Source organism: Acanthochromis polyacanthus, chromosome 20 (genome assembly GCF_021347895.1).
Source record: "Acanthochromis polyacanthus isolate Apoly-LR-REF ecotype Palm Island chromosome 20, KAUST_Apoly_ChrSc, whole genome shotgun sequence".
Lineage (NCBI taxonomy): Eukaryota > Metazoa > Chordata > Actinopteri > Pomacentridae > Acanthochromis > Acanthochromis polyacanthus.
The window spans coordinates 22386498-22412667 of NC_067132.1; the positions used below are offsets into that span (position 1 = coordinate 22386498).

Below are 26170 nucleotides of genomic sequence, written 5' to 3' on the forward strand. Positions count from 1 at the left end.
GTGTCCCCTGCCTTCGCCCGAGTCAGCTGGGATAGGCTCCAGCACCCTCCGCGACCCTAGTGAGGATAAAGCGGTGTATAGAGGATGGATGGATGGATGGATGTTTCATTTTGCTCTCAATCGCTAGAATGTCTTATTAGATATGTCTCATGTCTGCTATGTGTAAACACAGCCCGCATTTTCACATGACTGTTGGTTGCAGCGGTGGTATAAAACACTTAACTTTATTTTTTAGGACTTGTTTACTGCAAGTGATTTGTTTTTATATCATGATTTTAAACTTTGTTTTGGTTATATTTTTCTGATGCAACTGCACAGCAGACACAAGGAAATAAAAAATTTGATGTTTTTTTTCTGTTTTTAGTTTCTGGCTGTGATACATCAGGTAATTTTGGCAATTTTTTTAAAGACAATTTTTAAAGGCAGTTCAAATCTGCCAGTCGGTTTTGGTATTCAGAGGGTTAATTACTATTGCAAAGTAATTTTCACCATGAAAAGTAGATATCGTGGATCAAATTTAACTTTCAGCACACTAAACAGAAACTGTGGTTCATTTGTGACACAGATGACCTTACCATGCTGGACTATTCTGATCTGCATATTCAGTGCTGGTCCTTTCCCTTGGCCTGCTAACGGCATCGAGGATATTGACTCTCCTTTTCCGTTCAGAATTTCAATTTTAATTGGCCCTGAAATAATGACAAAACACAAAGAGATTTGAGCCCTATGAAAAGGGAACTTTTTCAGCACCATCACATTTTGTTGCAAACAGATGCAATATTTTACCTAAAGTAGTCCCAGCAGGACAGACAGCATCCTGTGGCCACTCATTACCTTCTGGCCAAACCACTTTCAGCGACTGTGGAAGTCTGCAACAAACAAATTCCATTTACTGGAGCTGATTAAGTCTCATCAATTTTTAACGACTGATAGTCAGGACAAGGATATAAAGTGCAAAGAAATAAAGATAATCTCGCTGACACCACATTTGTAGCCATTTAATCACATATAAAAAATGTAATATTCAAGATTGCTCTTCTGTTTAAATACACTGCTGTGTTAAACTCTCAGCACAAAAGCAGTTTCTCCCAGCTGCTTACTCACTTGGCAAGGTCATTTTCGATGTTTTTCTTGATGGCTTCATCAGTGGCATTTCTGTCAATCTTGGCAATTGGTATGATCTTGGTCGTGCTGTACAGGGCTTTGGGCTCCTAAAAAAAAGCTTGTCAATCTCAATCTGCATAGAAGTAAACACTAAAACGACTGAGAAAGAAATAGTGTTCAAATAATCTAAAGAGAGAGACGAAAATGCTTTTTGCAGATGACGTGGTTCTGTTGGCTTCATCAGGCTGTGTCCTTCAGTGCACACAGGGGCGGTTTGCAGCTGAGTGTGAAGAGGCCAAGACGATGGTTAGCACCTCCAAGTCCAAAGCCATGTTTCTCTGCCTGAAACCAGATTGCTCCCTTTGGGTTCAAGTGGAGTAGCAGCATCAGCAGTAATGTGGGTATTGCGGATCAAAGCAGCTGAAATTATTTTCTTCTGTAGCGTAGAGGATCCAAAGGTGCCAACTGAGGTGCTTCAGGCATCTGATTAGGATGGGTGCAACCCTGCCTCCAGCTGGGATGGAGAAACCTGGGGTAGACCCAGAACCTGCTTGAGGGAATAAATTGCTCATCTATTTAACCACGCCTGACGTGTACGTCAGCGGGGGTTACTGCATTCGCTTCGGTATCTGGCTGGCTGGGTAAGTATGTATGTGTGTATGTATGTCCGGTCAGACATCTCTGCAAGTGCTGAAGTCAGGATAATCAAACTTGGCACTGAAGATCAGTCTAAGGTCCCCTGCTCAGTTGTGGAGTTACAGGTCAGCAGATCAAGGTCAAGGTCACAGGGGTCACTTAGCACATTTCTTGCATATTGCATCATTTGTATAGGAAGGGATATACGTAGGATGATCAAAATTGATACAGAGTATCATGCATGGGCGTGGTTCTGCCATCTACTGAGGGCTCGTCTAGTTTGGAAATGCTTTAGGAATTCCCAAGAGGACCTGGAAAACATGACTGGGGAGAGGGATGTCTGGAATAACCTGCTTCCCCTGCTGCCTCTGTGAGTAGCAGAAGTCAGTGCAGTGGGAAAACTCTAATATAGAAGCACTGAGGATGCTGTGATATTTGTAATTAAATTGTATCAGGAATTGTGTTCTATAACTATGGTTTTCATTTCTACATTGAAAAATACCATGTCTAAAGTCTTTTTTCTCAAAATTATATGGCAAATCATCAAACAATTCTTAAAATTTCTAACAAGCTCTCAGTATGTCTCCACAAGTTTTTTGCATCACTCCCTTTATCTCAAGGTCTATGAGGTCTGAGGGCTTCCTTGCCATCATAACTTTTCATCATCCTGCTTAATTTTCCAACAAACTTAATGTATTTTTATGGACAAAAGTGTAGAAATTTGAGTATTTACTAAAGTTGGTAAGATCCCTGGAATATTTCACAAATATAAACCAAAGGGGTAAAAGCAGCATGTGAGTGCTCATTTACATAAAACAGTGTAATATATTTTAGTGTAACCCTCCACGCAATCAAATCTAACATATTTAATTGTGTGGAGTGTGTTCTTTAATGAAATCCTAGTGCTTGTTTCTTTGTAAAGATAACAGTTTACCACAACGGTACTCAATTAGCTTCAAATTAGAGACAGTGAACATTATATTTTTAATCAGTTTCTCAAATCCAACTCCATAATTCCTTCCTTACCCGAATCACTTCCACCTGTCCTCCTGTGGCAAAGACGTCTCCATCATAAATTCCATGCAGCAAAAATCTAACAATGGTACCGTAGAAAACAGGTTTTGTTCCCAGAGACTTCACCTGTATGAGGATGCACAGAGTATTCATCATTGCTGAAAGCAAAATGGCACAAATATATACTCAAAAAAACTCAAAATGAACAAATGCTTACGAGTTGGCCTGTTTTGTACGTTTTGCCGTCCCATTCGATGGAGGAGAACATTGCACAGGGACGCTGCATTTTCTTAGTGAGCAAATCTTCTCCCATGGTCCCCTGGTAGCCAATAAACTTCACTTGCTTGTCAAACTTCTCATGACAGTTTTGAAGCCATTGAGTGAACTCTTTGTCAATATTAGCTCTTTTTGAGGATTTCTGTTGAAATGGAAAGAAAAAAAGAAGAAAATTTTTATTAAAAAAGAGAGACACAGATTATTGACAACTAGGAGGAAGAAATATTCCAAAACAGGTCTCTAACTGATATACTAAAACTGTTGCTTTGTAAGCAAGTGATAGTCTTTTTACACAACAAACAGAAAGACCAACACGTTCAAAACTAGTGCTTAATGCAGCTTTAATGAATCCCTATTTTGTCAATATGTGTTGCTGAAATAGCTTAAGCACCTTTTCCGGGGAGAATTGCAGTGGGAGATCTTTCCTCTTTAGACTGCTCTTTTCCCCCTGTATCTAAAAACATAAACAGCAACACAGCAAGAATCATTCAACTTTGAATGCATTTTCAGGCTCAAATTCATTGAACATCTTGAATCTGAGGCTGCAATTTCTTCTAAACATTAAAAAAGTCTTTGAGAAATGTAGATGGTCACCTGTCCATTAACAACAGTTGTGTAGATAGTGTCCTTGTTCTTCAGTTTCAACTCCAGGTCAGTAAAAGTGAGTTTGTTTGTGGTGACCTTGAACCTGTCGTCAGTGAAAAGAACCCCTGACAACCGACTGTAACACTCTGCAGGCACTTTTGCTCCTTTATTGGGAGAACACCAATCAAACCTGAAACAAATGGACAGCAGGATACTTTAGTGTAATATTTTTGGGTATGATATGCTAAATGTAAAAGATGATATAATTATGGCAAATGCATTTAAATTGAAGAATAGAGTTAAGCTGTGTATGAAATACATAATGATGTAGATTCTAGTAATGACTGATATTTTGTTGGTATTGTGTGTGTCTGCGGAGGACACACACACAGCTGGAACATCATAAACTAAAACATGTATTTTTGTTGTGAAGACAAATCATATGCTTTGTAGAAAACTGAAACTTGGAGTTCTCAAAACATAATGATGAAAAGTTAAGGCAATATAAATGTTAAAAAATGTTTACAAAACATAGCAATACATAGTGGTATAATATGCATGAAATCTGTCACAAAATGATAGTACGTGCAGATGGGCTTAAGGCAGAGTCAGAACATGTCTGGACATGTTCTCTAGAGTATGGCGTAATGATAACCTAATGCGCATGTCCTATGTAAAGTGTGACCTAATGGTGAAATATGATAACATGGTGACAAGATCTGACCAGTGGATTCAGAAAAAATATGCTGCTTCTCCAAGAAAAAGTCGCCACCTGGATTTAACTAAGCAAATAGGTAAGGGCCTTCCACTGAATAATTACTGCAGTGATGAATACAGTATACTGAATGCACAGTTATTACCCAAGTGAGTATTTTTGACCTGATTGTCATTTTGCATATTTTCTAACTGCAGGGTATGAAAACTTGAATGTTAATTGATTTTAAGCATTATCAGGTGATGTGTATTTTTGTAATGAGGGAGGATGTGACCTAAAGTGATCAAGACCCTATATCAAGGTGTGCATAATTATTAGGCAACTTCTTCACCTCAGACAAAACGGGCCTAAAAAGAAATTTAACATTCTCTGAAAAGACAAACATTGTAAAATGCCTTTCAGAAGGATGCAGCACTCTTGACATAGTGAAGCTATTGAGGTGTGATCACTGAACAATCGAATGTTTTGTTGAAAATAGTCAACAGGATCGCAAGAAAGACAGGAAAAAAAAGACAAGTCACTCTCAAGCTAAAGGCTTGAGAAGAACTAAATGTGAAGCCCAGGAATCCATTAACCTCCAGTGTTTCATATTCCAGAAATGCAGCATACTGTACCTAGAGTGTCCAAAAGTAAAACTGAAATGTCAACACTGGGCCAAGAGATTCCTGAAAACAGATGTTTTGAAGGTTATATGGACAGATGAAATGAGAGTGACTCTTGACGAACCAGATGGATCGCTAATGGGCACAAGGCTCCACTTTGAGTCAGATGCCAGCAAGGTGGAGGTGGGGTTTTGATATGGACTGTTATTATTTAGGATGTGCTAGTTGGACCTTCTCGGGTTGAAGACAGACTTAAAAACAACTCCCAACGTGATTATGCCTGCTCCAGCTCCTGTCCTTCTCCTTCTTTTTCTTTCTCCCTGTTTATGTAGCTGTCATCTGTCTCTCCCTCTTCTTTCTCTTCTGTCTCTGCCTCCTGTGTCTCTCTCTCACTCTTCCTGTCTCTCTGCTCCCTGGTCCTCCCAAGCTTCCTGCACTCTGTTGCGGCATCAGCGCACCTGCCCAGTAATCACCTACTGCTTTATAAGCTCACCTCATTCAGTCACTCCTTGCCAGACCATAGACTGCTGATCCCTCATGGACTTAGTTTTTTCCCCACTTTCCTGTCATTCCCTGCTTTGTCTCCAGACTACAAATACTGTCATGGACCCAGGTCTCCCCCCGTATTACCCACCGGTTCCATCTCCGTCTCCAGCCTCCTGTTAACCTGTCTTGTCTCCAGTCAGCTCCCAGATTCCCTGTGTCTGCTTGTCAGCTGTTTTAGCTTAGTTCCCTGGTTTTGTGAGTATACTGTTTATTTGCTTAGTTGAGTTTTTATTGTTTGGATGTTTTCTTGAATTTCTGTGTTGACCTGAGTCGTTAGTTTTTGTTTGGATTTTTTTTTGTTCTCCATATTTTTGTACTAGTTTTGGTTTAGTTGTTTCCCCCACTACAGTTTCCTATTCTTTTTTGGTTTGAGTATATCTTAAGAATAAATTCCTTTAACCTTCCGTCTGCCTGATCTGTGTCTGCACTTGGGTTCTCAGATCTACCCTTGTAACATCCAAAACTACTGTCAGTTTTTAGAAGATACTTTCTTCAAGCAGCGGTACAGGAAAAACTCTACATCATTCAAGATGACACCAAGATAAATCATTTCACAACTTTTTCCACCTTCAATGTGACCTACAACCTGTACAACGAAATTGAAAAACAAACTGAAAACTTTAAAGGGAAAAAATAAAAAATAAAAAACTTAAAATAGCCTGGTTGCACAAATATACACACCCTTAAAGTAATACTTTGTTGCAGCACCTTTGGCTTTCATTACAGCACTCAGTCTTTTTGGGTAGGAGTCTATCAGCATGGCACATCTTGATGTGGCGATTATTTGCCCACTCTTCTTTGCAAAACTGCTCCAAATCTGACAGACTGCGAGGGCATCTCCTGTGCACAGCCCTCTTCAGATCACCCCACAGATGTTCGATCGGATTCAGGTCTGGACTCTGGCTGAGCCATTCCAAAACCTCAGTCTTATTGTGGTGAAATCATTCTTTTGTTGATTTGGATGTGTGTTTTGGGCCATTGCCATGCTGAAAGATGAAGTTCCTCTTTGTTTTCAGCTTTCTAACAGAAGCCTGAAGGTTTTGTGCTAACACTGGTATTTGGAAGTGTTCATAATTCCCTCCACCATGACTAAGACCCCAGTCTCTGCTGAAAAAAACAGCCTCAAAGCATGATGCTGCCACCACCATGCTTCACTGTAAGTATGGTGTTCTTTTGGTGATGAGCAGTGTTGTTTTTACACCAAATATACCTTTTGGAATTATGGCCAAAAAGTTCAACCTTGGTTTCATCGGATCATAAAACATCTTCCCACACGTGTTTGGGAGATTTCAAATCTGTTTTTGCGAAATGAAGCCAGGCTTGGATGTTTTTCTTTGTAAGATAAGGCTTCCGTCTTGCCACCCTACCCCATAGCCCAGACATATGAAGAAGACGGGAGACTGTTGTCACATGTACTAAACAGCCAGTCCTTGCCAGAAATTCCTGCAGCTCCTTCAATGTTGCTGTTGGCGTCTTGGCAGCCTCCCTGACCAGTTTTCTTCTCGTCTTATCATCAATTTTTGGACGGACATCCTGTTCTTGGTAATGTCACTGTTGTGCCATATTTTCTCCACTTGAGGATGACTGTCTTCACTGTGTTCCATGGTATATTTAATTCCATGGAAATACTTTTGTACCCTTCACCTGACTGATATCTGTGAACAATGACATCCCCCTGATGCTCTGGAAACTCTCTGCGGACCATGGCTTGTGCTGGAAAATGTCAGGAAAAGGCTACTAGAACAGCTGAATTTTATTTGGGGTTAATCAGAGGCACTTTAAATGGTGACAGGTGTGTGCTGACTCCAATTTAACATAACTTTGAATGCAATTGATTAAATCTGAACACAGTCACATCCCCAGTTATAAGAGGGAGTGCACATTTGTGTAGCCTCATTATCTCAGTTGTTTATTTTTACTTCACCTCCCTGAAAGGTTAATTTTGTTTTTCAATTGCGTTGTACAAGTTATAGGTCACATTAAAGGTGGAAAAATTTGTGAAATTATTTATCTTGGTGTCATTTCTTTGCATCACAAAAACCTGGCATTTGAACAGGGGTGTGTAGACTTTCCACTGTATAATGGGACTCAATGAGCATTTTGGGCTTCATATTCTGTGTTCTGAAGTGATTTATGAAAAATCATTAGTTCTATAGTAATGGGAGTCACAGTGGGTGAAAAACAACAAAATTTGGGTTTTTTTTGTTTTTGTAGAGTAGAAATTGTGAGATGGTTAACTGCACTCAAAATTTAGAGTAACTGAACAAAAAATTTGAATTTCATAAAAACTCATAAAACTTAAAGTGCAACTGCTGAAAAACCATAAAAGATACCAAAACACAGATTTTGACTATAAAATTTTCAAAGCCTTGTGACTTAATGAATAAAGTTTCTGTTGTAAAGTATGTCAGAGCTACAAGGTTCCAAAAGTGGCTGGGTTTTGGCATTCGTCCAGCCTAAAAAAAATGGAGATTTTTAACACAGTATTCTACAAATTTTATAAAATTGCTTTCTAGTCCACATAGTTTACAGAAAAAAATTATAGTATTTACTCAGAGACTGTGGTGTAAGGTATGAGTCGTCCATTCCAGAAACACTCAAAGATCGGCCTCTTCGCTCTTGCCTGATCGATGAATCCAGATTCATCATCGTCATCGTCATCATCGTCAGGAGCTTCTGTTAAACAAAACACCAAAACAAAATCCTTAATTAAGCCCAGCTGTGATAGGTGTCATGCCCTCCACCTCCAGCTCTGCATAGTCGCAGCCTTTCCCTTTTCCCTCATGTGGACTCCGTGACATTGGCTAATAAATTTTATTTATTATGTTCAAGTTTGATTACCTTGTGAAGCATCTGGACATTTAGGGTAGGTCTCCTTGTCATAGAGGAAGGGATGATACCGAATGATTCCCTCAATTGTGAAGTTGTCGGCTGCAGTGGAGGCTCTGAACTCAAACGTGTCTGCAGCTGCATTAATGTACAGAGTCTGCATGTCGTCTTCAACTTCCCTGAGGTGAATTGCACGGGGATATTTGGGAGGTTTCTCCCTCAAAGTGACCTGATGAAAAAGGAAGAGTCCAAAGGTAATATATATTGCATTTACTATGGCCATGATGCAGAAAAGTGCAATCACTGTGATCACCAGTTTAACTGTTAAAGACGAGCAGCCTCACATGAATGTCGATTTTAAGATCATCTGAGTTTGACGAGCTCTTATTCCTGACATTTCCATTGACTCCATGAATGTAATAGTGATATATGTGCCTGAAATATAGATAGAACACATTTAAAGATGAGATAGACCTATTAAAAACTTTAGATTATATATGGGGAGATTTGAATGAGTGAACTCACGCTAGCTCTCTGGTCACCACATCAAACCTCTCTGTTAGGAAGGTGATATGCTCAGACTGGACTCCTGTAATGACGACGGCTGTAAAGCTTTCCTTCCCATGTTCCTCAGTGATAAGGTTCTGGAGTAAGCGCTCGTCATTATTCTTTATATGTGAAGAATCACCGGGCTGCAGCAGGAGAATGAAAGGAGACACAGAGCACAGACAAAGACGTTAACACAAAGAACTTTCAAGTTACTAGTCTGCATTTACTTGATCTGTTTTAAAAGAGAGCATTTACCTTCCTGTTTAAGATGACCCCGCTGAAAATTTCTTCTTTGTTCTTCTCTTTTCTTTCAAATTCCTCCTTTGACAGGACCAGCTCATGAACATCTGGAGAGCCTACAGGTTTGCTGATCATCTAATAATTAAAAAAAAAAAAAATGCTGAATCTTTGCAATATTTGTTTTTACTTCATTTGGATGAACTATGATTGTCACAATCATGTAATTTTGCTTGACAAATAATTGTCACAAAAATCAAATCTGATCAAAAAACTAAAAATTCATTTAATGTATATACTAGTTATAGATTAGCAGTATTAGTGCCTTTGACCAGTGATCTGTTTCACTCCCTCTCGAATTCCCTCACTCTGGACCACCCAGTGCACATGCCTTTCCTCCAGCCTTGTGTCAACCCGCACCCTAACCTGAAGATTCCCATGCAAAGTCTCCTTTTCCACTCACCCATAGATTCCTAGACCTCTCTCCCTCTCCCTGCAGGCCAGTTACGTAAAGCAGCCTACCTCATATTCTGAGTCCTGCTGTCTAGAGTAATGCTCTGATTGTATCGAATTTCTGCCTTTTGATAATCTAGTGTGGTGTTTTATATGGATGTTGTGTTCTTTGTCGGCACTTACGTGTCTGATTTCCCATGCCATATGTACTGTATATAAATTAATATTCTTGAGAAACAATCTGCAAAGCATTGTTTTGAACAAATAGCTATTATATACAATAATGTGATAGTTCAAATGTAAAGTTAATCCATTGTCTATACACTGCTTTATTACAAAGGGGGGGAACACCCTGGACAGGTCACTGGTCTATTGCAGGGCCACAGAGAAAGACAGACAACCAAGCACACTCATTCACACCTACAGAGAGTTTAGAATCATCAATTAACATCAGCATGTCTTTGGACTATAGGAAGAAGCTGGAGTACCCAGTGACCTGCACAGGGAGAACATGCAAACTCAACACAGAAACACCCAGGTCGAGATTCAAACCAACGCCTTTTGCTCAAACAGTGCTGACCATGATGAAATGTAAAATTATTATTTATAGAAAAATGAAGAGCAATATTTTGATGACATCACTCTATAGACACTAATGTGGTGGTTGTAGTGTCAGAGCGTCGTGGACACAGTGTCCCAGGTTTTACTCACTAAATTAAATGGTATGAATAGTGTTTGAAGAAATTTTCCAGCATTATATAAGACTTCAAAGATGAAATAACTCTAGTTAACTGATCACACGTCAGAATGTTTATTTCTCTTCTTTGTCATTGAAATACAATGAGGGGCATGGAGATGAACTGCTCACACCAAATCACAGCCGTCTCGACCGACGAATTAGCTGCAAGTTTATACTCAGGCGTTGGGACTGCTGCAGTTTGACTGGAGAGGAGAAATGGTTCGTGGTCCAACCAGCCAGGAGGATAGACAAGGAGAAGAACAAAGGGTGTAGTGTAAGGCTAGAGCTCCAGGCCAATCAGCCAAGATGACAGACAGGGTGAAGAGAATGCTCATCAAGCAGTCATAATTAGAAGCCCAGACAAACCATCTGCACACACAGAGGAAACAAAGGGTCCACCACAAGGAAGAAAGGCCAGGGGCTGTAGCACCTTGTAGTTCGAGGGCCCCGGCTTTACCAATTGAGCCACAGTCACCAGGATTCTCCACATAAATCGAGCTGCTGATATACCAGTGGAGTGCACTCAAAGACCACAAATGACTGATTTGAGGGCACCTGTTCTATCAACCAAGCCACAGTCACCACAAGAGGCTCTGTTCAATCTGCAGAGTCACTCTCAGTCTTTCAGAAAAGACAAAAAAAACAGCTCTTCACTGAACACATTTGTATTGGCTGCAAAAAAAAAAAAAGATTACATCTGTACTGAATGTAGGCACCACAGTCCTGTTATCACACTTGATCTTGTTTTATGACTCTTATCCAGGATGTTTTCTTCTGGCTAGATATTTGCTTGTGTTGAATCTACTCGTAGATGTATGTCACTTTGGATTAAATAATCTTCTAAATGAAATTGTAAATTGTAGAATTGTAGGCTTAATGTGTTTTTTTCATGTGGGGGGACCAACTTAGGGCACTCAAAGATCACAAATGACTCCCACAGCACCAGACACCACAACAGAAATTGCAGTGAGCGAGAGCTCAATTGTGATTTTCCTATCAATAAGTTTTACCACTACAGATGATTGCAACTTCACATTCTGTTGAAGAATAGATGTGTTTATACATTGATTTCCCCCAAAATTTCCTGCTAGCTTTTCACCAAATTAGCAACTGCTTTCATGTGTTGCCTATTTATCCCTCAATGTCAGGACACAATGGTGTCATGGGCCTAGCCCAGCACCGCCCCCTTCTGGCCATACGTTTCCCTGCTGGTGTGCAACCAATCTGTGAGGCTCTTTGCAGCTGCTGATTACTGGATTGGGTGCAGCTGTGAGAGCCTCACACCTGCAGCTCATACCATCAGCTGCTATAAAGGCCGGCTTCACATGGTAGGGGATGTGGGACCATACTGCCTCAGTATCTCTAGCTGATAAGTTGACGCTGCAGTGCTGAAGCCATGGGAGCAGCCTGTTTCCCCTCAAGGTGTCCGCCAGATAGTGAGTGTGGACTATTGGGGGCTCAGGAGAGATCGTGGACCTTCTCCTCCCCAGACTGCCCTGACTGGCCAGCGTGAGCTCTGACTGTCGCTCCCCTGGAGCCTGACTTTCCCCCTCCCTGAACTGTGTGAGTGCTGGCCATAAGTTGGCATTTTAGCTGGTTTGATAATTTGTGAATAAAGACCTGCTTTGGTGGTCACCCTGATGTCTGCCTGCTCTGTGTTGCACTCATTTTGGGTTCATATCCCCCCCACACTGTGACAAATGGTACCTTGTAACATTTTTTACTCTTTTCCATAACCCCCCTTATCATCACAGTTTTGTTTGTTTTATGTTGTTTTGTCTTAGTGTACAATATTGTTGTGTGATAGCGAGTAGCTGATTGTCTTCTTATAGTAATAAATGTACATGCGTATAAGTTCAGTGCCTTGACAGTTCACTGTTCACGTGTCGGACCTTTACTTTCGATTCCAGCTACCTGTTAGCTTCTTAGTGGAAAAATGATCTTTCTCAGTTTCAGAACTTGTTGCAATTTTAAAATTCCTTGCTGAGCTTTAGGTTTTTAGCTCAACAACAAAAATTTGGGAATGGTATTCAATGTTTAAAACAGAAAAACTGAACTGAAAATTAGTTGAAAGTGTAAAGCAATGATTGAACACTTTTCTTTGATCAGTCTCAGTGACTTTTGGATCCTGTCATCCATACAATCATATTCATTTTTAATTCTTCATTCTTGTGTATATTATTGTTATATCATTACTGTACATATGGTTAGTGCTGCTCTGAAGGATATCTGTTGCTGTAACACTAGAAATTTCCCCTGATGTCGGGAGTAATAAAGGATTATCTTATATTATAAATTGGACCACTTCTCAGGTGACTTCCTTAAAAATCAAGAAATTGTTTAGTCAATATATTGTTAAATAGTGAGAACTGCTCATCATAAATTCTTTGTGTCCAAGCTGATATTGTCATATTTCTAGTTTTGTTCAATGAACAATTCAAAACTGAGATATTTTCAGTTCAGTTTTGCAAAGTCAAGAAGCAATTAGTCATACAGAGGAAGCTGAAAGTACACAATATTTTTCATTTTGGCTTCAAAAATTACACACATTGGGCTCAATTAGAATGCATTTTAATATAATAGTGCATTGTTAATGGTTTTTGGGGAAGACTTACCCTGGCCGAGTCTCCAATGTAGAAAACGGCCTGTTTCCCTCCAACCCCAAAGTAGGATATATCACTGTTGAGACTGCGAGGTACGTGCTCTGGACGAACATAGACCTCTTTATCACTGTCAAGAGTATATAAACAGAAAAAAACAGGTATATAATCTTATTTGGGTATTCTGAACTACAAGATGTCATATTGGACAAAAAGCTTGGACAGTCAACGCCATCCATCCATCTATCCCAGTGGACTTAGGGTGAAGGCAGAGGACACTCTGGACAGGTTGCCAGTCCATCACAGCGCTACAGGGTGACCCAAAAGTTTGGAAACAAACGAAAAGTCTATAATCCAAATAATATAATGTTATTTCAATAAATCAGTACCACAGATATATTCAGAAGAGTAACAGATTAGTGTAAAACAAACATATTTCGACACGTTCATGTTTGTTTCTTATACAAAGTTGTGAACGTTTCCACCACCTGGTTACACTGGTATCTTCTGGAATGTACCTTCATTCATGCTTATGAAGGTTCCTCAAACTGGCCAGTAAATGTTGCCTCATAGTACTTTTTGATGTTTAAAAAATTAAAACTGTCAGATACTTTACCATCAAGAGTTTTGAAATCTGACACTGATGGCCTGCATTTTGAAGTTATGCTCCAGCATACCTGGACCTTATGGTTCTATTAATTTTCTTCCGAGTTATTGCACTCGGCAACTACTATGCTTTTAAGTTATTTTATTATGCTATAACACAAATGGGTAAAATAAGAGTGAATTCATGCACCCCCAACTCAAATAGACACTGCAGTTAAACTTTGTTTCCAAACGTTTGGGTCACCCTGTACATATAGAGACAGTGACACTCACATTCACACCTAGGGACAATTTAGAGCTACCAGTTAACCTGAGGATCTTTTTGGACTGTGGGAGGAAGCCAGAGTACCCAGAGAAAACCTACGCATACACAAGGAGAACATGCAAAGTCCATGTAGAAAGAAGGGAAGGTGGGAGACGTGACCTAGGGATCTTCTAGCTGCAAGGCAAAAGTGCTAACCACCATGCCACTGTACAGCCACAGTCAACACACAGCTTGGACAGTCAAGCCATGTGAGTGTTTTGAACAATGTAACCAACCTTGCAAATGTGCTGCTTTCTTTTGTAAATTTGGAGAGTCTGTACACGGCCCAGTTGTTCAGCTGTTTAGAGGTCATCCCACACCCATTATCAAGTACAACGATTGCAGGTTTCCCAACAGTTCTGTCATTCAGCTAGTGAACACATAAAAGACCAAGTCAGTGTGACAGATTTACCATGGATGAGATGTTAACATCATACCAGTTTGCAAAAGGAACGATTAAACAAAACACATCTGCTGATAAATAACATGCAGCTGCAGAACCCACCACTCGGATCTCTATTGTCCTCTGTCCTTTGTTTTTAGCTGTGGCTGAAAGAGCGTTGTCAATCAGCTCAGCAAGTGTGTATGCTGGAAAAAATAAATAAAAACAACTGAATGAGTGATGACAGAAGCTTAATATCAGTGTCAATCTCAGGTGCACTACTTTGAAGCACTTACCTAATGGTGCCTGGCCCTGACTAGCATAGTATTCATACATGCCACCACGGATCAGCGTATCATAATGAGGCGTAAACGTGATGCGCTCCTCCGCTGCAACTGGCAGAGCCTGGTGCTCATGTTGCAACAAGTAGAGAGTGCTGCCATCCTGAAGCTCCTCTACAATAATAATAATAACAAAAGAATAAAAATTCATCTTCTAATTATGATCGTCTCTCTGATATAAATGTTGAATTAAAACATGATCAGACAGCAAAGGATTCCTATTTTCTACAAACACAATCACAGGAAGACTGGGTTAGAAGGATGTCAGCTATGGTAACAATAAACTGTCAATTAAAGTCTGTTTGTTTGAATTTCTTATTGATAATTTATGGCATTACATTGTTTACTTTTGTGCTAATGATGGATTTACTTACCAAATTTGTGAAAATCCAGAATTGTCCTGTCTGTTGTTTCCACCACAAATACTTCATTTGGATCGACTGCAAATGCCTGTAAACAAACATGGAAAATGTCTACTGATATTTTTTTCATTAGTTCTCTATTTGGGCTGACACAATCAGCTGATTACGTTTGATGGACAGAAAATGAACGTGAATCTCCAGTGTCTGGATTTGTCATTTGTCAGACAAAACAATATGACTTCACTTGGGGCTTTGGGAAGCTGCGATTACAATCTTTCACAATTTTCAAACATTAATTAGATAAACAACTGATTAACTTGTCAAGAAAATGATTGTCAAACTAATAATGACAAATTTTTTAAAAATTGAACTCAGTGCTCTGTAAGAGCAGGCAAAGAGAGTAAAGGGAATGATGTCCCTCTATGCAGTCTATAGTACTTTTAAGTATAAATTAAAGATGTCTTTACTGAAATGTAAATTGGCAGTGCCGGCATATGTGTACAATGGTAACATTCAGATTAACAGTGAAAACCACAAACAGTCTGCTGTCACTCTCACCATCAAAGGGCATCATGAAAAGCCTGTTATGTAGTTGTGTTTATGCAGCTGCACCCAGCGCTTTAAGCCTGAGACAAATTTTAATCACGAAAGTTAATCTCATCTCTCTCATATCAAAAGGCTATCTTAAACCTTATGCAGGTACAATCTCTACACATCAGGACTAAAAATATAAGAAGAAGATGTTCTTGTAATTAAAAGTTGTTGTCACGACAGAGTTGCAGATTCAGACACAGATGCATAAAACTTTATTTGTCCCCAAGAGGGCAATTAAAAGGCATGTAGAGTAGGCAGTGCAACAATCACATGTTTCCCCCGTACACGCTGTTTTAATAATATTGTCTACACATGCCAGTTCTTGAATGTAGGGTGTGGTGTAAAAACTATTTCCGCATTCATCATACTCACTTACTCATGGACACTACAACTGCCATATTTGCCACCTTGCTGTAAATCAGACTTTATGTGATCCATTATTTCTAGCAGGATGGGGGTTTGTGATCGTGAGACCTGTCAGTTACACTGCAACATTTTTATTTTTACTCAGCTCAACATTCACATTTTGATAGATTTAAAACAAGGGGATGGAGCATTATCACATTACCATAGAATTTATATATTTATTAAATTTTACCTTAATTTATCACATTTTTAGAGCCTTCAATAAGTGAACATTTAACTTAAAGCTATGACTGTGGTCAGTAACTACAGGAATAATTAACAAGGCCATTTAAGCATTGCACATTCTGCAACCCCATAAAAAAATAAAATATTGGTAATAATAAATAAATACCGGGTAAGACTCTGCGTAATGTATCTTAAATTTCAGATATGATATTCGCATTATTAATCAATCATCGTATGCTCTATCTGCTAGTGTCAAGGAACACAGTTTGAAAGCACCACAGACGTCAGGCACATATTTTTATTCTCAGAGGCCTAAATTAAAACAAACAAGGAAACAAACAAAAACAAGAAATACTTGAAAAAAATAGTTTGCTTTGAATTCGCTGTTTTCTACTGCGAAGGGCATGTTACGGTGAAACTTTCAACAAGATACATCAAATTTTTATGCTCCCACCCTCAAATAAAAGCAGAATTTGCTGACGTTACCCTTTTCAAATCCTTAACAAAGTCGTTGAAGTCCAAACCACTGGTTTCCAGATGTTTCTCGGTTCTCTCCTGCTGGTCCAGGCGGCGGTCGCAGACGCGGATCCTCCTGCTGGTCCTCAGCATCTTGTCAGCGTCGCTGTTTCGCTCAGCCGGTGAATAAAGCACCGAGACTTTCGATGTTTGTGGGTTTCAGCTGTAGTTTTGGTCCTAACAGCTCCTCTATCTGATTCCAACGGCTTCCCTACGACTCCAGTGCAAGCCTTTCTATGAACGTCAAACAGGTAGTGGTGTGTCATGCGCAAAAGATAAGGCTCCAAGAGTCGATGCTTTGAAATGACTCAGAAGAGCCGACTCACAACTTTTTTCCTTTCGTGGCTCAGCTCTGCTCACAGTAGAACTGTGTTTTAATTGAAAACATGGCAACCAACTCTGTATGGAATTTACCACTATCCCCGCAGAAACCATATTACTGGATATTAGGTTTCAGAAGCTTTCCTTCAATGACAACAGGGCTGTTGATGACACACTTCAGAAAATAAGTGCAGCAGCAAAATGTACCCCCAGCCATATATATGGCTGTCGCAGCCGGCTAAGCGACGTGCCTAAGTGGCGGCAATCTTGGAGGGGGCAAAGTTCCCATTCAAAGCAGTGCATGGTCCATCTGGTTTTTAGGCTTTGGGCAAACAGCTTCACGCACTTGATATCAGCTCAAATTTCAACACTGTGAAAAGAAAACAATGAAGAAGAGGGACAATCAAGACCAGTTTAATGCATTACACAGCTTGTTACTTTAAAATCACAGGAGTTCAGCCTGAAAACTACACATAGCAACTTTGAACTCACATAGAGACCCAATAAACAACTGGCATTGCCTAAAGTTTGACGTCTGAACCTGTCTACAACCTGTAACACCTGTGATGGATATCACTACAGTTCCATGCTAAATCCCATTTCATAAGACATGAGCCACTTTCAAAAGCATGTGTACAGTAAAGCAGAGATTGCATGCTGATTTGTTTGTCTTCCAAATTCTGAGACATGTAATGCTTCTGAAGACACGTACAGCAAACACTGTATCAACACTTATACTGATGCTCCTTAGATCCAAATGAGGTATTTGTGGTGGCAAGAACAGACAGAACAATCCTTTATAATAAACAGACTTTCTCAAGAAACAATTACATTTTTGCCTCCAAAACTCTTTTTAGCAATATTGACAGCACTACTCTGTGTCCAACACCACAATCTGATCACAGAATTGTGCTTTGCACTTTGTTGATAAGAGCTGGCCAACCTAGACCAACTTAAGAAACATAAAGTTGAACATAAAAAAGTTAAGTAAATGTACACAACAAACAGTACTAAAGCACTTCAACAAATGCAAAACAAAATATGAGTATGTTGTTTGAAATGATAAATCATGTGATGTTTCTTACGTCTTTGTGTATATGCAATATGATTGTTCAAAGTGTTCAGATTTAAACTAAAGTCTTTCACAGGATTAGCTACATTCACAGTTGGATGGCTACAAGTATGGACATCACTATCTCACTTCAAATAAATTTCACACAGATCTGATCACTATTGTTTTTCACATTTGTTAAGGTCCTAGCATCCTTTACATGCCATACATTATTTGTCCAGCCACTGCTTGAATTTGGAATTTCTTTTCTAACCTTAAATAGTTCTTTTATGTTTTCTTTCTGTGCTGCTACAAAATGTAAATTTCATCCCTGAAGATCAACACAGCCTTCTCTTTACCATGTTATTTCTTCTCTACTTGTCACTTTGTAAAATTCCTGAATACCAAATTACCTGTGACTCCTTTTCATTGACTTGTTTTCCTGAGTTGGATTTATTATTACAGAGTCAAACATTTTTGCATTTGGGTGAAAAACCAAGAAGCATATTAAGTAAGTCAATGTTGGACTGTGGAACAACAAACATGCTCTTACTTGACATGAAATGACACTGAGTCATACTACAACTATTTGCAACTGTAAATGTAGGGAGTGGTTGTCATATTAAGTCGTCAAAGCTTGAATCTGCTTTCAAAACTGTACCACAAGTGTGAGTCATTTTGTTTACCATCTCATCCAGAAAAATATTGACACATTTTCAGTTCATTAAACTCCCTTTGCTTAAAATATACAGCATTTTTCCAGCACTGCACTCACAGTGGACTAGTGGCTGTATTCTTGTGACGTCCGAAAGCAGGAAAGCTGTGTGAGGTGGTATCACGTATTCCTCTCCCATCAGAGTGACCACTGCAGCCCAGTCCATCCTGTTCTCTGTGAGCCGAGAGAACAAGTCGGCGTGTGATGAGCAGCCGTCCTCAGCAACAAGTGACTGAGAGCAGCTCTCCTGCTCCTCTTCGTCCACTAGAGGAAGCTCTTTAGCCATTTCACAAAGAGCAGCGAGGCGGCACTCCTGGGAAGGAAGAGGCTCTTTCACTGCGTCTGTCTCTTCGTTCAGATATCCGAGAGATCGGACAGAATCCACCAAGGACCTGGTTCCTTCCAGAATAACAGACCTGACCTGCATCACAACACATTACAGAGATTCATTTGTCTGGACGGTGCATTAAACTAAAAAGATGAGACGGTAGAGACTGTATTTGTACTTAAAAAAAAATCATTCTACTTTATTCCTACACTCTACTAGATTCCACAGGCGCATGTTGCATTTATATTCCACTAAACATATTGCTAGTTAATTTGCAGACTTTGATTTACAAAGCAAAGTATAATTAGCAAATAAATTATGATACCAGATAAAGTTGAAAGGTGGTATATAAACGAGATAAAATGAGCCCTACCTTTGCCATTAAAGTGATTCTTACACATTGATCATCTATTATAATCAAATCAGCTCAGTCTGAAAATCATCCATCCATCCATCCTCTATACACCGCTTTATCCTCATTAGGGTCGCGGGGGGTGCTGGAGCCTATCCCAGCCGACTCGGGCAAAGGCAGGGGACACCCAGGACAGGTCGCCAGTCTGTCACAGGGCTACATACACAGACGAACAATCACACTCGCATTCACACCTACGGACAATTTAGAGTACTCAATTAACCTCAGCATGTTTTTGGACTGTGGGAGGAAGCCGGAGTGCCCGGAGAAAACCCACGCATGCACAGGGAGAACATGCAAACTCCATGCAGAAAGATCCCAGGCCCAGACCGGGATTCGAACCAGGGATCTTCTCGCTGCAAGGCGAAAGTGCTAATCACTACGCCACTGAGCAGCCCATCTGAAAATCAATAATCTGAAAAATAAATTAAAAATTGCAATTAGTTTGATAAATATTTTGAAGTGAGTAGTAATTATTTTGGCAGAAATGTAATTTTGCAAAATTTCTTTCCACAGAAAGTTTATTTTTTTGTAAAAATAATGATATCATTTTAGCCGCACACCACAGGAGAACTCTGTGTAATGAAGTATAATAATATAATATATATCAGGAACTTGCAGGTCCTGCAGTTTGAATATTGCACCTTTTCTATGATTTCGACATTATTAGAAATAACTCCTCAGCCCTACTTCTACCTATAGTACTGTAAGTTTATCTTAATGCCAATTCTTGCACACTTTTCTTGAAAGGTTCCGCTTTTTGCAATACAGTATCAGAGCCACAATAGGCAGTTGGTGTTTTTTAAGGGGAAAAATAATTGTGTCAAATCCAGGCAGCTATTACCCACAATGCAATGTGACTAGCAGTTGGCTCAGAGCTTGTAACAGCTAGCAGTGGCTAATGCAGCATCAAACCTGCAGAGGGATGATAAACTCCCTTTATTTTAACTGTACAACCCCAGATTTTTCATTTTTACATTTGTATTTTATATAAAATCTTCACATATGCAGTAGACATCCCCAAGATCTAGAAATACATTTGTTCCCCTTTTAGTATCATTTTCACTGCATGAGTATTTCTGCATTGTGGTATTTAAAATTTTACTCATATAATTACAGTGGGGCAAGAAAATATTTAGTCGTCCACCAATTGTGCAAGTTCTCCCACTTAAAGTGATGACAGAGGTCTGTAATTTTCATCATAGGTACACTTCAACTGTGAGAGACAGAATAAGGGGAAAAATCCAGGAAATCACATTGTAGGATTTTTAAAGAATTTATTTGTATATTATGGTGGAAAATATGTTTTTTTTGTCACCTACAAACAAGCAAGATCTCTGGCTCTCACAGACCTGTAACTTCTTCTTTAAGAAGCTCTTCTGTCCTCCACTCGTTACCTGTATTGATGCCACCTGTTTGAACTTGTTATCTGTATAACAGACACCTGTCCACAGCCTCAAACAGTCAGACTCCAAACTACACCATGACCAAGACCAAAGAGCTGTCAAAGGACACCAGGAACAAAATTGTAGACCTGCACCAGGCTGGAAAGAGTGAATCTACAATAGGCAAGCAGCTTGGTGTGAATAAATCAACTGTGGGAGCAACTCCTCCAGACCTCAACCCCATAGAAAATCGGTGGAGGGAGTTGAAAGTCTGTGTTGCCTGGTGACAACCCCAAAACATCACTGCTCTAGAGATCTGCATGGAGGAATGAGCCAAAATACCAGCTACAGTGTGTACAAACCTGGTGAAGATCTACCGTAAATGTTTGACCTCTGTCATGGACAACAAAGGTTATATTACAAAGTACTGAGTTGGACTTTTGTTATTGACCAAACACTTATTTTCCACCATGATTTACAAACAAATTCTTTAAAAATCCTACAGTGTGATTTCCTGGATTTTTTTTTTGTTTCCATATTCTGTCTCTCACAGTTGAAGTGTCCCTATGATGAAAATTACAGACCTGTCATCATTTTAAGCGGGAGAACTTGCACAATTGGTGGCTGACTAAATGCTTTTTTTGCCCCACTGTATATAAATACAAGTTTGTTTTCTGTCAATGCTACCATTGTGGAAGTTTGAGTTTCCCATGTCAAGATGTTCTCTCCATAATGCTTTAATTTTAGTGGTTGAATACGATCTCTGCCAGCAGAAATCTGTTTTCAAGGAAGGTGCTGAATATGCAGCTATTTTTAAAGAGTGAGATTCCTCCTACCTTCTCATGGAAGGCCTGTGAATCAACTTCCCCCTGGTTGAGTTCGCTGTGCTTTCGCTTCCTTTTCTGAAAGTCAAACATTCAAAGATTCTGAATACTGGACAAACAGACGAAAAAAGAGAAAAAAATTCAGCCACCAAACACAACCAAAATTATTATAGAACCAAATTAACAGCTTTATATGAGTCTATTATGTCTACAAAACAACAAATAACAACAGAGCAATGTGCACATCTGCTGATATTTCAACCTTTCATCAAACAGTGAAAAACAAATCAACAACTTAGTTTCATTCACAGAAGTAAATTATGACCAAAGAAATGTTTGTAGTTTACAGGGTAACCAGGCCTGGAATTTGATTATATATGCAATATAACAATATTGTTTCTGATGTTTAGCCTGCATTTGTTTGGCATGTCAAATTTCCTTCCTACTAGTTGTAAACTATAGTGTAATTAACATGATTTATAGTTTAATTTTACATATAAATAAAGAAATTAGATCTTCTTTGGGGTACATTTTGTGAAATATGACCCTTGTGAATGAAATCAGTTATTTTGATGCATTAATATAGTTTCAGTCACAATGTGGGGGCTGCAGTCACTCTTTGGCAAGTGAAAAACTGTATTATATGAGTTAAATTGGTCCTTTAAAGCTATTTCAACGTGTAAAAACAACTGGATGGTTTATAATATAGGGAACAGTACACAGAGAGTCTTTTTGAGGTATAACACCAGTCAAAAATGGAAAGTCCAGCTGTTTTTAAGTACTAAAGCCAGTGAACTTCCACTACTGCTATAAAGTATTATAGATTTTTGTCAGTAGTGCAGCAGTTACCTTTGGTGGTTTCTCTGTTTTCTGCAACATTTCCTTGTTTCCTCCATCCACAGCAGCACTGGCAGACACATTATAATAGCTTTTTAAAATCTGAAAACACTGCCTTTTGAAACAACACTTGACGTGACACTTTTGAGTCTCTCTCCATCGGATGCATGGCGAATATCCCCGATCAATGAGTGATCGTGGATCCACAAACCAGCCCCGGTTGCTATGAACCAGCACAGACATCGTAAGCCTGCTTGCTTATGAAAAAGTGTCCGGTTTCTGTTTCTATGCAGCAGGCCCGGTCCCGATGGAAGCTAGAAACACATCCCTGTACTTCCCTGGAAACGATACTGAAAGCTCAGCATGGTTGAAACTCAGCAGCGGATGCCTGTTACGCGGAAGTAAATGACAGACTTTTGTCCCTGTTTGATCTCCGTAGAAACGCTCGCGCTGCGGTTGCAGTGAAACCGTTGGAGTAAGTTTAGTCTAAACTCGTCAAAGGAATGATAGAGGCGCTGCTAGGACCAAAACTACACCTGAAACCCGCAAACAGTCAAAGTTTCGGTGCTTCACTCGCCGGCTGAGTGAAACAGCGGCGCAGACAAGATGCTGAGTTCGTCCCAGGCTGTTGGCGCCCCTCCACGGGGAAGAACCAGCAGGAGGATCCGCGTCTGCGACCTCCGCCTCGACAAGCAGGAGAGAACCGAGAAACATCTGGAAACTCGTGATATGGACTTCAACGACTTTCTTCAAGATTTGGAAAAGGTAATGGCTGCTTCTTCTGCTTTTATTTGGGGGGGTGGGGGCGTCAAAATTTGATGGAACTTGATGAAAATTTGAGAAAATTCAGGCTTCAGACACGACTGTTATCACTGTCTCCCACAGTGGTAAATAGACCAAGTAGTTATACTATACCAGGACGTGTTTAAACTCTATTCCACCATTAACAATTGGCAACATACACAGATTGTTTTGCAGTATCTCTTAGTTCATCCAGGCTGAAAATCAGTCTCTACAAGCCACATCACAAACTCCATCCTCCAAAATGACAACAGAAAAAACTTTGTCTGTAGCCCCTTTCTAAAACAAATGTTAGAAACTGCTTTACAATAATGCAATATAAAATAGAAGTAAATAAGAACCAGAACTTAGGATGTAAACAAAATCACTCATTAAAATGCATTTGACAATTACCATCAAAATCAATTAAACTGATTTTAAAGATGAGACTGACTTTGAGTCATGAGTTTAATGAACATGTCTCTGAAGGAGTTTCAACATTAACCAAATGTTACAGGCTTCACGAATGGATTTACTACAAGGCTGTTAAATTAGACTGCATTAGTTTAAGGCAGGCACAATGACACACAGGGCAGTGAATGTAGATGCATAAAAATTTTTACTTGTTTCAAGACACGGAACAAGGAAGACCATTACATCTCCCCATCTTCTTTTAGCAACATAATCTGATCCTGATATGCAGTTTGTGAGAATTTCAGCATTACCTCACTGTAATGCTCTTCACGTTTTATGTAAAGCACTTTGAATTGTCTTGGACATGAAGAGTGCTATACAAATAAGCTCACCTTGCCTTGCCTCGCCAAAAGACAACTGCTTACGCTGATTCTTTATTCTGAGGTTAGTTTGACGTTGCTTTAGTTTCCACCCTACTAGAAAGAATAGATTACATAAAGTCCTACTTGCAGTGCGGTGGGCAAACACTGCACTTGTGCCTTAATGAGTGTAAATGCAGAGATCGTTGTTGTTTACCACATCCTGCCTTCAAGAACTGGCATGTGTAGGCGCTACCGTTAAAAAGTTGTTGTCACCACTTATGATGGTGACAACAACTTTTAATTAGAGGAAAGTCTTGTTCCTGAGAAATTTCACATTGTTTGGCCTGATGTGCAGAGATTGTACTTATGTAAAGTCTAAGATTGTCTTTTAATATGTGGCTTTATATGACAGCCTTTGATGGTGAGTGTTAGAAGAAATACACTTATATTAGAATGATTATACTTATGTTGATTTGAGGTTATTATTGAGTGACTATGAAGAATGAGGACTACCATCAGCATTCTAAGTTGTGACCTGCATGTGCTCGGAAGTAACAACGTAAAGAACAAAGCTGACTTGTTCCTATAGTGAGCTGACTCGCTCTTATGATAAGATCATGCAAGTAACACATGTTCTGTCTTTGTACTGCTCTGATATCTTATGACTGACGTATGATGACTCCTCTGTATCGTATGATTGTGTGAGAAGGAAATAAAGAGACAAGGAGAGGGGCAGGCTCTCCAGAGTTTATGAGGCTGTAGCGATGCATACTGCAGAGCTGTAGTCTCTATCTCTCCTTGTGCGCAAGTAAAAGACCGGAGCTCGTGAGTGCTGTCCTTTCTTCCTGTGCTGTTTGTGTATTCTTCAGGTTTGAACCTAACAGTGAGAGTGACAGCAGACTGCACTGTAGATCTAGATGCTGTCAGCATATACATATGATGCCATTGCTAATTTACATTTGAGTAAAAATGTCTTTAGTTTAGGCTTAAACAGCGCTCGATTTAGACGGTCGCCAGGTCGCCATTTGCTAATAAAATCGTCACAAATGGCGACCTGGCGACCGTCTAAATCGAGCGCTGCTTAAATAACTCCCTTTGCCTATACTAAAAGACCGCTGAGTACAATTATTTTCATTGGCAGTTAGTCTAATGATAATTTTATCTACTAATCAATCAGCAGTTTATCTAATAAAAGTTGGAAATTGAAAAAAATGTTAATCACAGCTTCCCAAAGCCCCTAGTGATATCATATTGTTTGGTGTAACCAACCATGCAAAACACAAAGAAAGATGCAAAACAGAGAAAAACAGCAAATCCAAACATTAAAGATGGATGTTCATTTTCTGTTCATCAAAAGTAATCGTCTGATTATTAGCACAACAGGTAACAGTAGACATTTTCAATGTTTATTTTCATCTTTTTACAGGAATTTCGAATCAATCCACGTGAGTCATTTGTGGTGGAAACAACCGACAGAACTGTCCTGGATTTTGACAAATTTGGTGAGTAAATCAGTTGATGAACAATATGATGCCATAGATTATCAATATGAAACTCAAATAAATACATTTTAATCTAAACTTTCTTTCACTGAAACTGTCATTCCTGGAACCAAGTCTTTTTGACTTTGTTTTGAGCTTCCTGTAATGCAGTCTGTTGTAAATACGAGTACTTTGCTGTCAGATCGTGTTATGAGTCAGCATTTATATCAGGTAGACGGGCATAGTTGGAGAATGATTTTTTTTGTTGTGTTTTTATTGTAGAGAAGGTTCAGGATGGCAGCACTCTCTACTTGTTGCAACATGAGCACCAGGCTCTGCCAGTTGCAGCGGAGGAGCACATCACGTTTACGCCTCATTATGATACGCTGATCCGTGGTGGCATGTATGAATACTATGCTAGTCAGGGCCAGGCACCATTAGGTAAGTGCTTCAAAGTAGTGCACCTGAGATTGACACCAATATTAAGCTTCTGTCATTACTCATTCAGTTGTTTTTATTTTTTCCAGCATACACACTTGCTGAGCTGATTGACAACGCTCTTTCAGCCACAGCTAAAAACAAAGGACAGAGGACAATAGAGATCCGAGTGGTGGGTTCTGCAGCTGCATGTTATATATCAGCAGATGTGTTTTGTTTAATCTTTCCTTTTGCAAACTGG

The 26170-nt window shown here is 39.5% G+C and overlaps 3 protein-coding genes across 5 annotated transcripts in view; 1 reads left to right on the plus strand and 2 right to left on the minus strand.

The window, feature by feature from the left end:
* The window catches only part of LOC110960872 (structural maintenance of chromosomes flexible hinge domain-containing protein 1-like), a 40134-nt gene extending 23460 nt beyond the window's left edge, over positions 1-16674 (minus strand). The window contains exons 1-17 of the mRNA XM_051940370.1: positions 16552-16674; positions 14893-14968; positions 14474-14632; positions 14301-14383; positions 14032-14165; positions 12901-13015; positions 9112-9231; positions 8833-8999; positions 8652-8742; positions 8320-8536; positions 8031-8154; positions 3625-3805; positions 2972-3172; positions 2767-2880; positions 1105-1211; positions 787-869; positions 576-689 (exon numbers count right to left, since the gene is read on the minus strand). Of these exons, the coding sequence (XP_051796330.1) occupies positions 576-689; positions 787-869; positions 1105-1211; positions 2767-2880; positions 2972-3172; positions 3625-3805; positions 8031-8154; positions 8320-8536; positions 8652-8742; positions 8833-8999; positions 9112-9231; positions 12901-13015; positions 14032-14165; positions 14301-14383; positions 14474-14632; positions 14893-14968; positions 16552-16674 (2209 nt within the window). The remainder of the gene's footprint in view (positions 1-575; positions 690-786; positions 870-1104; positions 1212-2766; positions 2881-2971; positions 3173-3624; positions 3806-8030; positions 8155-8319; positions 8537-8651; positions 8743-8832; positions 9000-9111; positions 9232-12900; positions 13016-14031; positions 14166-14300; positions 14384-14473; positions 14633-14892; positions 14969-16551) is intronic.
* Positions 16675-17134: 460 nt separating this feature from the next.
* On the minus strand, positions 17135-22864 carry LOC127531321 (N(6)-adenine-specific methyltransferase METTL4-like). Of its 2 annotated transcripts, XM_051940369.1 has the most exons (4): positions 22467-22701; positions 21630-21695; positions 18729-19089; positions 17135-17272 (listed from the first exon to the last, which is right to left on the minus strand). In XM_051940369.1, exons 1-4 carry the CDS (start codon positions 22695-22697, stop codon positions 17241-17243), a joined length of 690 nt encoding a protein of 229 aa, XP_051796329.1. In that variant the 5' UTR covers positions 22698-22701; the 3' UTR covers positions 17135-17240. The 2 variants fall into 2 exon arrangements, with proteins under 2 accessions (XP_051796329.1, XP_051796328.1); XM_051940368.1 differs by lacking the exon at positions 17135-17272 and having other exon boundaries at positions 17301-19089; positions 22467-22864.
* Positions 22865-23060: 196 nt separating this feature from the next.
* The window catches only part of LOC110952619 (structural maintenance of chromosomes flexible hinge domain-containing protein 1), a 28362-nt gene continuing 25252 nt past the window's right edge, over positions 23061-26170 (plus strand). For both annotated transcript variants that reach the window (XM_051940366.1, XM_051940367.1), the window contains exons 1-4: positions 23061-23219; positions 25437-25512; positions 25774-25932; positions 26019-26101. In XM_051940366.1, coding sequence (XP_051796326.1) covers positions 23061-23219; positions 25437-25512; positions 25774-25932; positions 26019-26101 — 477 coding nt within the window. The remainder of the gene's footprint in view (positions 23220-25436; positions 25513-25773; positions 25933-26018; positions 26102-26170) is intronic.